General features: G+C 33.6%; 1 protein-coding gene across 2 annotated transcripts in view; it reads left to right on the forward strand.

The window, feature by feature from the left end:
* ZDHHC17 (zinc finger DHHC-type palmitoyltransferase 17) overlaps positions 1-15232 on the forward strand; it is a 111702-nt gene that overhangs the window by 66295 nt on the left and 30175 nt on the right. For both annotated transcript variants that reach the window (XM_055341649.1, XM_055341648.1), the window contains exons 9-13: positions 568-710; positions 2408-2508; positions 10584-10708; positions 11807-11869; positions 14483-14576. In XM_055341649.1, the coding sequence (XP_055197624.1) occupies positions 568-710; positions 2408-2508; positions 10584-10708; positions 11807-11869; positions 14483-14576 (526 nt within the window). The remainder of the gene's footprint in view (positions 1-567; positions 711-2407; positions 2509-10583; positions 10709-11806; positions 11870-14482; positions 14577-15232) is intronic.

Below are 15232 nucleotides of genomic sequence, written 5' to 3' on the forward strand. Positions count from 1 at the left end.
TCCAGAATGTTAGACACTGTGCTTTGAAATATGTTCAGGGGCACATAATCGTCATTCCGTGGACTCTGGGACTCTATAGATTGTTTTATTTTCTGTCTCATTTAAGATTTTAGTATACTGTTTACATGTATCATTCAAAGTGCCTTTTTCAGGCTAAGCATCCTCACCTTTCTTTATCTGACGTAGCTCTTAGAACATCAAGTTATCCTGGTTGTTCACTCTCTAGTTATCAGTGGCCCTTTTAATTGTGTGGTATCGTCATGAACAGTTTTCTAGTTTATCCACGTGTTGGCAGGTGGCACTGCTGTCTTCTGCATCTGAATATCTAGACCCACTCCTATAACTTATATTCTCTTTTCCCACAATTTTACCTAAGTACTTTTAAATTGCCTATTAAAGCCTATCTAAAAGACTGAGACTAGCACCTTGAATAGTACCTGTGCGTAGTAGGCATATTTGAATGAATGAATTTCACCTTCTGTTGCATGTTTTCACAAAGATAACAATGGTTCACATTCAGATTACTTGAAACATGGAAACTTTCTGACATTGTTTTTTTCTGTACAGGAGTTTCGGCAGAAAGTAATGCTAGGAACTCCATTCCTAGTTATTTGGCTGGTTGGGTTTATAGCAGACCTAAATATTGATTCTTGGCTCATTAAAGGGCTAATGTATGGTGGTGTTTGGGCTACAGTACAATTTCTTTCAAAGTAAGTATGTTGTTTTTAACTGTATTTTTAACTGTTCACGAAAGGATATAATTGGGAACCTGCTATGTAAAATTAATGTTTTGTGTGTTTAGAACACTGCCTTTATGTAATATGTTTCATCTTTATTTAATGTTAAAGAATTTTGCCAGACTTTTATCTGGAATCTTTTAAGTTTTTTAAAGTTGAAATTATTTTTTTCTTTTTCTTTTTAAATTTTATTTTTTAAATTTAAATTAAATTAGCCAACAAATAGTACATCATTAGTTTCAGATGAAGAATTCAGTAATTCATCAGTTGCATGTAACACCCAGGCCTCATCACATCATGTGCCCTCCCTAATGCCCATCACACCCAGTCACCCACCCCCCACCCCCCAGCAATCCCAAATCAAGAGAAAGACCATTACATATGGCTTCACTCGTGGAATATAAGAAACAATACAGAAAATCATAGGGGAAGGGAGGGAAAACTGAATAGGAAGTCATCAGAGAGGGAGACAAGCTGTAAGAGACTCTTAACTATAGGAAACAAACTGAAATGTTGAAATTCTAAAGGTACTTTGGGTGACAAAGTCTAACATAATTTTTAAGACTAAAATAGAGTTTTAAACATTTCAGTAGAAGTAGACGAGTCATTGAACTCTGACTGTAATACACATATGGCCTATTTTTAGGTAATTATAATCCTTGAGCTTACCTTTCCATGGAATTATATTTTCTTTGGTCACTGATTTTAGCAGTTAAGGTAGAGTCTTAGCATATGAAGTAAGGCTTAGTCTTTGTATTTTCTCCTCTCTCATTTTTCTTTAAAACATTGTTGATCTTTCCCTGTCTTCCTATCCTTAGATCCCTTTCAAGTTGCCCATTCAGTAAACCTAGGCAGTTGTCTATAATCAAATCTGAAACTTCCCACCTCGTCTCCATTTCTTTAGTACTTTGTTTTCACCTGAATTTCAAAGAAAAAGAAAAGTTCTGAAAATAATTCACATAGAGATGAGAATGACTGGTAATACACTAATGTGTTAACTGTCAGGAAGAAGCTTAATTCTAGGTAATTTAATCTCACTTTAGTGTTCCTAGGAGCTCCAAGGGATCCTATAAATAGGAATACTTCTTAATTAGCCTACATGGATAGTTGATCCTGCTTATGTTTAATAAAATTCATTAATACTTATTTTTTCCCCTGTTTAAAATTCTGTACATAATAACCTTCAATTCTATTACACTGCCAGTTCATTCTATTTGAAAAAGCTGTACTAAAAGCTTAACCAAGAGTCTGTAAGTAAGGAGAAATAATGAAGCATGGAGAAAAACTTGAGGATTGCTTTGTACTAGTTTATCAAAATTATAATGCATCTTTGGTGACTAATATGCTGAATGATAAGAGTTACTAAATATACTAAATTGATTTAAGAGGATAGGAGTAGACTGAAATTCTGAGGTTGAAAAGTTCATAGAATAGAATGTAATTCCATTTCTTGTCAAAAGAACTTCAAAATCTTGTTGACTGATTCAGCTGTGCACTCATTTATTATTGATTACCATGAAAAATGGTCTTGGTATTTAAGGAGCCTGTATTTCTGAATTTTGGTTAAGCCAAAGTTTACTATGTAGAATGTGTATAATTTTCATTTAAAAAATCATTCATTTTTGCAACAAAGTATAGAGCTCAAATTTTATAAAATTTGTATTTTGCAGATCCTTTTTTGATCATTCAATGCATAGTGCATTGCCCCTTGGAATATATTTGGCAACCAAATTCTGGATGTATGTAACGTGGTTCTTCTGGTTTTGGAATGATATCCTTTGGTTATAAAGGTCGTATCTAAAGCAACTTTTGTTACCTAAATGAATGTTTCATAGTAATTTAACATTAGGACTGAACTACTCATGATTTGCTGCGGTAAAACAGTATTTCTAGAAAAATAATAAATGTGAACCAACATATTGTTTTAAAATGTTTCATATTTAATAGATTGCTTTTGAAAGCTGCTTTTAATGACTACATCAATAGTGAGTAGCTATTATTTATTGTTAAAGGGCATTTTCTTAAATGCTTTGTACACCTTTTTTTTTTTGTACACCTTTAATACACATTCTGTATGTTAATATTTTTATCTCCACATTTTGTAGATGAGAAAATTTAGACTTAAATAGGTTAAGCTGTTACCTTGCCCAAGCTCGTCTCTGGTAAGGCAGAGATAGAAACACACACTTCTCTGATTCAAAAACATCTATTTGAAACCTTTTTACTAAACTGTGATTTTCATGGCTTAGTATCAAGCTGTTTCTCTAAATATTTTCTTAATATCACAACTTTTTATTTTGTTGTGGTAGGTAACAGTTAATTTTTTCTTTTGTATCAGGAAAAGCATGCAGTGCTGTGTCTTCAAATATTGCTGATTATTTCAGTGTAGTATACTTTAAAAAAGTAATCTTATTTGAAATTGTAAGTATGTATATGTGCATATGTGTGTATCAAAGAAATAAGGCCAATGTCAACTTTTGATATTTTTATATAGAAAAGATCAAATCATTAAGACATCTGTTTTATTAAAATAAAGGCACATGTTTCACAAATGTTTGTTAGTAAATCATTTTTCAAAATATTACAATACAAAGCTGTAAGATAGGTTTTAAATAGAATGAAATTTTTGTTGACTTAGGACTGTTCTGAACAATTTTAATTAATACCTAGTTTCACTTCACAGTCTTGCATGTTTTAACGTTGTGTTCTTTTTGTTGTGTTTTAAACAAAAACGAAGTATCGAAAAACAAATGCTTATTTTGAGACAAAGGCACAGAACTGTGGCTACACTTGTCATTCTTACATTTTTATAGCATTATGCTTTTAGAAAGTATAGTGCTTTTTAAATATTTCCTTAGCCTAAGTATCTTTTGAAATATTTCCATGTAGTACTTTTTGCTACCTCCTTCTGCCTAGTACTAAACTTTGACATAAAAATTGTTTCTCAAGGATTTATTGAACATTAGGATTGTTTTCTTGGAACATTTAGCCTAGGTAAAACAGATCTGCTTATTTTCGTTACCTCATCTATTTTAAATTTATAAGGAGCACTGACCTCTGAAATGACGTTAGTATTCCAGACATATTTTCTAATTTTGTTTCCTAAATTGGACAGTAAACTTTATATCATGAAAAAACTCAGATTCACATCTCAAAATAATTTTAGACTGTTGCTGTTCTATTAATCTGTTGTACATATAAGTGGAGAAAAGCAGGAAAATTAGTAAATCACAAATAATGAAAACTTCATGCCAGAGAATTTTATGTATTCTGACTTGAACTTTTTCTATCTTTTCCTTCCTTTTTTGGAGATAGAAAAAAATAGCTATGCAAGCTTCCAAATATAGGGAGTTGAGAATGTTAGAGGTAGATTTTGAAAGGAAGGTCAGCACAATCAAGTCAATTTAACTTGCCCTATATAAGTCGCATGTATTAGTTTAATTTTTCAAATAAAAATTATGGTATGAGAATACCAAGTTTTTATACTTAACCTATCTGTAAAGGAGGGATGATCATAGAATTTTTGAGAAGATGAGTTTAATAAATTTAATAAAGTGTAGGACACACCAGACATGTAAAAAATGTTAAATAAGTGTGTGTTATTACCTTATGCATGACTTTTTGGATCATCGTATTCACATGGGCTTTAAGTGTGCATTCACGGTTTCTTTTATATGAATGTTTGTGTATATGCTGCTCATGGAATGTGGAATGAAATCACAGATAACTTTAAATTGTGATTATAAAAAGAAAAACTTAACACTTCTCTATGTTTAAAAGAACCATATCTCTATGCCCTATGTGATTTTAGAGCCATATTTTGTTTTTCAGTATTAAACTTCGCAGCCAGAGATAGGAGCTCTAGAAACTTATAGGAAGGGAACAAAAAAAACCCAGAATAATTTATGATGGAAGCACAAGGATGTTAGAGGTTCATGAGGTTCATGATATAAGATAATGATTAAGATAATGGAGTTAAAAATGGTAGCTGTTGTCAGAAACTACCTCTGTTGTTGACCTCAGCCTCTTTGCTGTTGTTTCTACCACTTTCCTCATGCAACTCTTGACTGCATATGTAATTAAAGCTGATTAGACTAGTGAAAAATAGTCCGTTTTCATTATTTGTGCTAATTATGCTCTATAAAGTTGCTGCAAACACTGAATTAGCAAATACTAAACCTGTTGCTCCTAGGGGAAAAAGAAAATGTAAGCCTCTAGTCAACATTTTTTGTCAGCCAATCAGTACATAACCTTGGTTTTATGTGTTTCTGTATAAATACCAAATATAATACTTGTCATTGGTTAGCATTGAACTAACCACCAGCAGCATTATAACCCATGCTTGAACAAAGCATATCTAACTCCTATCACGTAAGGCACACCAGTGCTCGCTTCGGCAGCACATATACTATCAAGTAAGGCACACCATAGCTCTCTCACATTTAGGAACATTTGTTACACTTCAGCATTATAGTGGGAGGCCATTTTTTTTTAATAAATTAATTTTTATTGGTGTTCAGTTTACCAACATACAGAATAACACCCAGTGCTCATCCCGTCAAGTGTCCCCCTCAGTACCCATTCACCCCCACCCCCCGCCCTCCTCCCCCTCCACCACCCCTAGTTCATTTCCCAGAATTAGAAGTCTTTATGCTCTGTCTCCCTTTCTGATATTTCCCACACATTTCTTCTCCCTTCCCTTATATTCCCTTTCACTATTATTCATATTCCCCAAATGCATGAGAACATACACTGTTTGTCCTTCTCCGATTGACTTACTTCACTCAGCATAATACCCTCCAGTTCCATCCACGTTGAAGCAAATGGTGGGTATTTGTCGTTTCTAATGGCTGAGTAATATTCCATTGTATACATAGACCACATCTTCTTTATCCATTCATCTTTTGATGGGCACTGAGGCTCCTTCCACAGTTTGGCTATTGTGGACATGGCTGCTAGAAACATCGGGGTGCAGGTGTCCCGGTGTTTCATTGCATCTGAATCTTCGGGGTAAATCCCTAACAGTGCAATTGCTGGGTCGTAGGGCAGGTCTATTTTTAATTCTTTGAGGAACCTCCACACAGTTTTCCAGAGTGGCTGCACCAGTTCACATTCCCACCAACAGTGTAAGAGGGTTCCCTTTTCAGTGGGAGGCCATTTTAAACAGCAAAATCACCAATGAAAAGCACAAATAGGTAAACAGTAGGACATAGAATCAACCATAAAAAGATACTTGTTTACCGTATAAGAGCTGGAACAAGTAGGCAGACTATTGCCTTGTTGGATTCAGCTGTCATTGTGTACATAGGGTGACTCATATTTTTTGCTACTTTGCACATATCCATGAATGACTGTAAAAACACTGTATTGATTTTGGGGTTACAAATTTTAGCAAGTCGGCATGAAGGTCAACTGTAAAATAAACTTTATTCTAGTATCTTATATATGATACCTAACTGGAGTGTTTCTGTGGTGATTATGAATTTTGTATCGATATAAACTATTCTAACAAGTTCTTATTCTGTTCTACTGTTCATTAAATAATTATCATCTCTATGAGCCTTACATTTTATTCAGTGCTTTTTGGTTTATAGTTCTTTCAGATATATTGTTTGTCTTGGTTCTCAGAGCAATTTTTTGAGATTAGAAAAACAAACCACACAAATCCTAATCCTGTTTTCTAACTGATAGAGACACTGAGACTCAGAGAAATCGTATGTCTTGCCCAAAGTCCCATAGATAGGTAATTATCAGGAGTCTTGGGTAGGACTCAGCTTTTTGACCTGATAACAGTGTACCTTCAAATGTCTTATCGTACACTCTGAACATAATTTTAAGTATTTAAACTTTCCTGGAAAGTAGCATGTAGAAAGACTTTAAAAATACCCTTCATAAGTCATCAGATGTAAATCAAAAATTTATTTACAAAGCTGTTTACCAGAGTACTATTTATAATCGAGAAAAAAATGAAAATGAAAATAACTTAAGTATCCATCCTGAGGGGGGAATAGTTGCTATCAGTTAGCTATGTGTAATAGGGGATAAAATAGCCATTAAAATGCTTTTCTAAGACTTGATGTGGGCATATGCTTAAGACCTAATAAGTGAAAAAATATTGATGATAAGCTATTAGAAATTTTATGTCTAAAAATAAATTAGTTTTCAGTCAGGTTTTAAGTTAAATTAAGCTTAAACTAAAGACGGATATAAAAAACTTCTGGAACCTGGGATGATTCCATATATAAAAATGAAGACATTACTAAATTATCATTATCACCATCCTCTCCTATACATTTGCCTCTTAAGTATTTTTTTCCCTGTAGTTTACTATTAGGACTTCTTCAGTTTTTTTGTGTATCTTTTCTAATTTCCTTATAATATTCTCTAAGCTTTTTAATACCTGTCTTTCAGTATCCACTTTCTGTGAATTCTGACAATATTTGCTATAAATATCATTGTATATCATTTTTGTGTGTGTGTGCAGATGGAAGTGTTTCTGAAGTCATTAAATATAATCTAATTTATTAATTCATGTGTATTTGACTACTGTGTCTAATGAATGATATGAGTGGGGCTTGTGTCTATCTTCCTTTTTGCCTATTAGGGAACTCATTGCTTCAGTATACCCTTTCCTCACTCAGTCGCAGCATCAACCTTGATATTTATCAGTTTTCCCGTACTCTATTCAGTTTATTGATCTCTCTGCTTGTGCCAGTACTGTTTTATTACTATAGCTATACTATACTATATATATACTATACTATACTATACTATACTATACTATACTATACTATACTATAGCTATACTATTTTTTCCTTCCTTCCTTCCTTCCTTCCTTCCTTCCTTCCTTCCTTCCTTCCTTCCTTCCTTCCTTCCTTCCTCCTTCCTTCCCTCCTTCCCTCCCTCCCTCCCTCCCTCCCTCCCTCCCTCCCTCCCTCCTTCCTTCCTTCCTTCCTTCCTTCCTTCCTTCCTTCCTTCCTTCCTTCCTTCCAACTTCATAACTTCCTCCCTCCCTCTCTTTCTTCTAGTACAGTTAACATACAGTGTTATATCAGGTTTAGGTGTACAATATGATTCAGTAATTCTGTACATTATACAGTGCTCATCATGATGTGTCCTCTTGATCCCCTTCTCCTATTTTACTCATCCGTTCCTCCCCAACCTCCCCACTAAAGCTTTATTCTTAAATCTTGATATCTGGTAGGCCAAGTTTTGCAATTTTTTATTTCTCGGGAATACTTTAGCTTTTTTTGGCCCTTTGTGCTTCTGTTTAAGTTTTTTAGAATCATCTTTTCAAGTTCCATGAAAAGCCCAATGCAATATTGATTGAAATTCTATTTAAGTTGTAGAAGAATTTAAAGAAAAGTGAATTATTTTGATGTTTAGATATTTGCCCCTGCAAAGTAACATTAGATTGCTTAGCTTAAACAAGGAAATTGATTTTCTCACAGTTCTGGATAAGGATGCCAGCATGATTATGTTCAGGTGGGGATTCTTTTCCTGGCTTACAGGTAGCCAGCTCCGCCCTGTGTCCCACATAGCAGGGGAGAGAGATTTCTTTCTTTCTTCTGAAATCTTATACAGCCACAGTCCTGTTGGATTAGGGTCCCACCCTTCTGAACCTCAATTGATCTTAATTACCTCCTAGAGACCCTATTTGAATTGTTACAGTACAAGTTAGGGCTTCATATGAATTTTGGGGGATTGGGTGGGGTAGGACATTAATTCAATCCATAGCAGAGAGCCAGGTGGGACTGTTGAGAATTCTGACTTTGTCTTCTCATCCACATTTTCCATACTACTTATACAAGTGGAGGTGGGATTAAGAACTATGGCAGGCAGCTTGCCTCACCAGAGTCGTCTTCCTTTCTTGATCTCCAGTTGAACTTTATGGTATAGTGTGGCTTGTCCCCTTCCTGAAGTTGTTGCTGGTGTTTTACAGAGTTGATTCATTTGGTATACTGTTCTTTATTTTGTTGGGTATTATGATAAGTTAGAGCTACAGTTCACAGCAGGCATCAGAATACATCCAAGCAGATTAAAGAGTTAAATGTAAAAAAAGGTTCCATAAACATTTAAATGAAAACATTGATGACAGATACTTCTTTTTTTTACCTAATTGGAGGACTGTTTAAACATAAAAGCAGAAATACAAATTAAGACAATAAAATAAGTCTTCTTTTGCTTCTAAAATTGGTAATTCTTTGCTTAAAGCTGATGGAAATGTAGTAATCATGCAGTATGTGTTGTTAGTGGGATTTTAAATTGGTGTATCTTTCTGGAAATCATCTGACAGTATAAAAATATACATCAAGCCTTAAGTATGTTCATACCCAAAGATACTGTTCCCATAATACCTAACGACCCAGCATCTTTTGCTGAGTGCGTTGGAGAGGCAGACTAGCACAGATAAAAAGAGCCTGGATTTTAATGCCTGCTCCACCTTAATTTACTCAGCAACTTTGGACTATTTCATTAACCTCTGTCTTAGGTTTGTCATCTGTAACACGGGGATAGAGTTCTTGTGCAGATTAAGTGACATGTAGTTGATACAGGTGTTACTTGTTTTACTAATGTTCATAAAAACACTATGATCTCAGTTGTTAAAGATGCAGATTACAAAAAATAAAAGGAATTGTTGCTGGGTTGTGGAAGTATTGTTTTTGCCTGTATGCTTTTTAATGTTTTCTGATTTTATCAGGAAAAAAAAAAAGGTTGTTTTAAACCTTTACGAAAAACAACCATGCCATTTGTGGAGAGTTTGTACATTTTTTTCTGTAATTTTACAAAGTTAAATGGTGTGACCTGTTACTAAAGCTAACTTCGAACTACCGTTTGAAGATATCTAATCTCTTTGCCTTTAAAGACCAAGCAAATAAATTCTGTAAGTTCATCTGATATTTGATTCTTGAATATCCTATCCCTTTTAAATCTGTAGTCCTCTCTTGAGTTGCTGCTTAGCCCTCTTGCAGATTTAATCCAGGCTTTAAGAATCTGAGTTATTTACATACACACCTTTTGAAACTGTTATAGTGTATAAAGGTCTGGCTCCTGAAAAATACCAGGTTCAGTATTCTTTGCCTGTACATTTACCCAGCTTTAATCTCAAGAGTTTTAGCTGTTGATGCTTGTACCTACATAAAATCTTGAAAATGATATTTGAGTATTTCAGATATTTTGTGCCTCAGAAGTGTGTTGCTGTAGCAACATTATTTTTCTTAGTGTTAAAGTAGTTTTTGATTCCTCATTTATATTTATAAAGCCTAGTACATTTCTTATATTTTCACTAGGTAGAAAAATGTGAACATAGGAACTCTGTTTTAAGCAAGTTTATAAATACTTTTCTAAAATTAAGGTCAATTTGAATGTGTTCAAAAAAAGGCAATGGAGAGAACTTAAAAGCAGTCTTTTAAATACATGGGTATGGTATCCTAAGTGGTAGATATATAAAGACTGTAATGCATATAAAAGAATATGTTAATAACTTTGAACATGAGAAACCCCTTCAGTTTTTATCAGAAGACATATGATCATTTAAAAATAACGTGTTCATTGAATTTTTAATGCATTACTGACTTTTCTTAAGTGTCAGATAAGTGTACCCAAATGATTTAAAGTTTGTAAAGAAATCACATTTTTTCTTTTTATATTCAGTTATGAACATAATTTAAAAGTATATTGATTTTGATATAATAAATCAGGTTGTATTTTTAATGGGTAGAGGTGTGTGTGTGTGTGTGTGTGTGTGTGTGTGTGTGTGTGTGGTAAAATTTTAAAGATTGTAAATTTACCTATAATAGTAACTCATTTATCATTGCTTCTTTAGATTCCTTAACTTCAGGCACATCTCAACTTTTTATTTATCCATCTTCCATTCCTTGCCAATAGTGTTGCGCTTTTCTACAATTTTGGAAAATCTTGGAAATCAGATCCAGGGATTATTAAAGCTACAGAAGAACAAAAGAAAAAGGTAGCCAGATAGAATCTAACTAGTCACATGTGTTTAATTGCTAAATTATCAATATTTATACCAGATATTAGAGTACAAAGAAAGAAACAATCTTTTAGAACATTAAAGGAGTTTCAAACCAAACTGAGGTTATGCATAGTTGTTGCTCACCCTTGGTACTCCCAAATGCCTGTCCTTGCATTTTCATGACATTTTAAAGTTTCATGTATTTCCCCTTTATAAGAATTGTAATTGCTTTGAGGGATGAGTACAGCATTTCAAACCTCTCTGAAAACCCTCAGCAAATAATACGAATTCAGTAAATGTTTATCAAATGTGTAATTGGAAGGTCAATAAACTGGTTGATAGTTCAGATATTATGTTTCCATTACATGTATATATTTATGTGTATGTTCAATAAAAATATATGTGTATGTATATAAAAAATCCTGGGCACCCCCAGGTGTACTAGCCCAGGTACTTTGGGTACCTGGGTTTGCTAGGTACATAGCAAACCAAATGTACAATTCAAAGGTGTCACAAAAGTGAGAGAGAATTAGATTAGACTGGAGGCAGTTGAACTACGTTCAGAGCTATTTTATCCAATCTCTGGAAAAAAAAAATCCTAATGAAATATTTCTGTCCACAAGAGTCTAAAACACTAGCAAGTTCTTAGGGGCTGATCCTCCCTTTTCTGGCCCTGTAGAGATTGCTGCCCTTATGCTTATAATATTCTTCAGACTTCAATACTAATTGGTTTGCTGGGTTTTCTTGTCATAATACGGTTCTGAAGATTCAGTTTTTTATTAAACTTGAGTTTATTTTCATATCTTAGTGATCAAAACTTACACAACCAATTCTTAGGATAGGTAATGTAGTCTTATTGTCAGAGGAATAGTCCCTTAAGTTTAGAGTTGGGTTTTTATATACTCAAGAAATAAAATTCCTATATTCATATTATAATGAAATAGCAGAAGTAAATGAATAAAAGATTTTATTGCTTTGAGCTGAAAATATTAGTTAATTAAAAATGAACATTTTTATTGATTCATATTGATGGCACTATAGTTGGTTGAACATTGTTAGTTTTGAATAAAATATATTTTTTTAAATTTACAGACAATAGTTGAACTTGCAGAGACAGGAAGTCTGGACCTCAGTATATTCTGCAGTACCTGTTTGGTAGTATTTTTTTCTTTATTCTTCCTTCTCTCCTTCTCCCATAGCAGTGGCATAGCATAGAGGGGTGGGGAACAGGAGAACAGCTTCTTATGCTGAGCATATTTCATGCCCCCCCGAATGTGCTTGCTCCCCTGATGGTAGACCTTGACTATACTTCTGATTCAACGTGTATTAATTCTTAATCTCTTCTTCTTAATGTAACTCAACAAAGAAAAATCTAAGTAATAAAGTGTTAAAAAAATCAAAGGTTTATTATAATTCCCTAATAATTGTTTTCCTAGATATTTTAAGAAAAAATTTATTCTTATATTTAAAAGTCACAGGGGGAAAATCTGTTAGATAACTTTAAGACAGCATGGCCTCTAAAATGGTTCAGTTTGAGTAGTTATCTCTTTGTATTAGAGGATTCAAGCAACTTTGAGCACTATTTTATCATTGATATTAAAAGTTGTCATCTTCAACCAGGTCATAAAGAAAGATATATATGAAATAACATTTACTTATGGAATCAGGTATAGGAATACATTGTTTATGTTGTTACTATACATATTGCATTTCTGTAGAATAATACTATTTTGTGTTTTCATTATTTTCTGCTAATTTTTATAATCAGTTCTTGAGAAAAATATATAGACTGCCACAGTGGTTCAACCATATTTTCCTACACGGAAACAAATAATCCTTAAATCATACCTGAAACTGAATGTCCTTTTATACCTTTAAGTTGCACACTGCCACTGAATTAATGTCTTAAAATGTAAATAACAAGAATTGACTTTGGGATTTGGGAATATGTCTTTGAAATGGAGCTCTAACTCTCCAGATTCTTTAAGGTGTTCCACCTAACATTCCTTGACCAGTTAGGATTTTGAATATTCAAAATCTATACTGCTTTACTTTTGGTAGCAACTTTAGAGTGCTGACTAGATTCTTTTGTATTGTCAAGCATTCTTTAAAAAGTTTTCTGTTTCTATGCTTTGCAGCGGTTAATTTACAGGCTTGGCACTTTACTGTTAACATTTTTATATTCTCTGGTTCTCTGGACATAAAGCCAAGTATGCACAAAGCCAAGTATGCATTGCTGATATGTTTGCCATATGACAAACAAATTCTTTTGTAGAGTCACTCAGTGTGGTTTCATTGTTAAATAAATACCTGATGGCAAGAACAAAACTAGTTTTATCATAGCATAAATGTTGTATTATATATTATGTTATTCTAAGCCATGTCCTTGTAGATAGATAATTCAGTGATGTAAAGAAAAGAGCATATCCTATTATAAAATAATTCAAACTGACAGAGGTATTTGACATTATATGGGTATCCTTCACTTTGATAAATAGACAAGACCCTAAGAAGACGTGTAAATCAAAATTTCCAAAAAGTGAATTACTCTAAGTGAACTGAGGAGCCTACCATGTTCAGGAGCCTTGTGTCAGTCTTTGTTTAGAATTCATTGACAAGTATTACCCAAAGGAGAAGTGTAGCTGAGGGTTACAGCTGAAGTAGCTGAAGTGGGGGCATAATTTGTTTAATGCATCCTTCTTTCTCCTAAATATATTTAGCTTCATATCTGTGGTGAAGAATAAGCGAGCCTTTTGTTTATAGGATCCACAGATCATTTTAGTACACCTGAGAACTGCATAGTCAACCTATGCTTTTTCTTAGTGCCTCAAAATGGTATATAACCTTATGCAAACTGGTGGAGAAAAGGCAGTGCTTTTATTGAAACACTAATGAAGGATATTATAAATTTCGTTTCTGGCATGGGTTAATAACTAGCTTTTGTCATGTATCCAGCATTAAGACTAGCAGCCCTCCAAAGATCACTAATGAGGTCTTTATGCACTTGGCTGATTCAGAGTAATAGAGAGTGAAACATTTCACAACACCTAAAACAGTAAGACATCATAAACATGAATTCCTTATTGCTTGTCAGCAGCTGAATAATGTATTTTATGTTTTTGCAAGTAATAGGAGCTACCTAAACTTGCTAATAAGCATGGTGTACTTTCTTAGGTGGCTCATGAAGTTCAGCAGGGGAGATGCTATACCTTAATCTGAGATCTCAAGAGCCACTGAAAGAGAAAGATGTGTACACTTACTGATTTTTGCTAGATTTGTTAACTTTGGGAAGACATTAATGATTTTGAATTTTAAAAGCTGCTTTTATTCACTTCTAATTTGGTCTTCCTCTCTTACTAAGGAACAATTTCATTTTATTAAACAAGAGCCATATCATGACCATTAACCACAATAACTTTTCATTTAAAAGCCTGGAGAGTGATGTTTTTATTATTCAGAAACTCGAGGGATGTGAATTAAATATAGTACCATTCATCGCAACAACAAAATGGTTTTTGATTCTTAATTATTTTTGTCAAGTGATGGTTCTACTACATTCTTAGTTTATATTCCACAGTAGCCTTATCCCTTTTATCTTTGTTGCAGTTGAAATCTCATTAAACAAAACAGTAGTGGTTTTTATTTTATTTTATGCCTTTGGAAATATAATCTTGTTTCCTTCATAATTGTATTTTGAGAAAAGAAATGTTCAGCTTTCCTTTCTTCCATGTAATTCCTTTCATAACCTTTTAAAATGCTTATTAACAGATACGGAAACCAGTGAGGTCCAAGCATTGTGGTGTGTGCAACCGCTGCATAGCAAAATTTGATCATCATTGCCCATGGGTGGGTAACTGTGTAGGTAAGTTTTATTAATAACATCTAAGTGCATTGTTCATTTAAGTTATTCTAGGTAACTAATGAAGTACAGTATTAAAGTAGATGATAGAAACTTCATTCCTACACCCTACTGTAGCCCTCTTCTCCCCAATCCTCATGCCTCCCCCCCCCCATTAATCTTCTAGTTGATGACAAAGAGCAACTCACTTGTGAGAAAGAGGGGAAAAGTTATAAAATCAGCATCTAGAAAAGATTGATATTTCTCTATCAATTCTTTTTGGTGCCTACTCTTTCCTATTTCTTTTATTGGGTTTAACAGTGAAATCAATAAGGAGGCAGATAGTATTGCTTTTTAGTTAAACTAGAGAAAGTTAAGGCAATAAAAATATTTGGATGGATGTTATGTACAGAAGCAGAGAAGAATGACAGATAAGAACTCTATATATACCTCAGTGTTGAAGAATGGTGTGGTCTCAGGAGGTCAACTTAGTGGTCTGAGAGATGGCCCTAGGTTTTTATGAGGTAACAACAGGAAAGCATTGCAAAGATTGCATGACTGATGGGGAGAAGCCTTTAAAAAGTTGGATTGTAAAGTTTATAAAAATAAAGATAAAATAGGTTATGTTAAACCTCACAAAGCAAACAGTAGGTGTTATAACTCAGAATTTGTTCATTGGG

Source organism: Nyctereutes procyonoides, unplaced genomic scaffold, assembly GCF_905146905.1.
Source record: "Nyctereutes procyonoides isolate TBG_1078 unplaced genomic scaffold, NYPRO_anot_genome, whole genome shotgun sequence".
Classification (NCBI taxonomy): domain Eukaryota; kingdom Metazoa; phylum Chordata; class Mammalia; order Carnivora; family Canidae; genus Nyctereutes; species Nyctereutes procyonoides.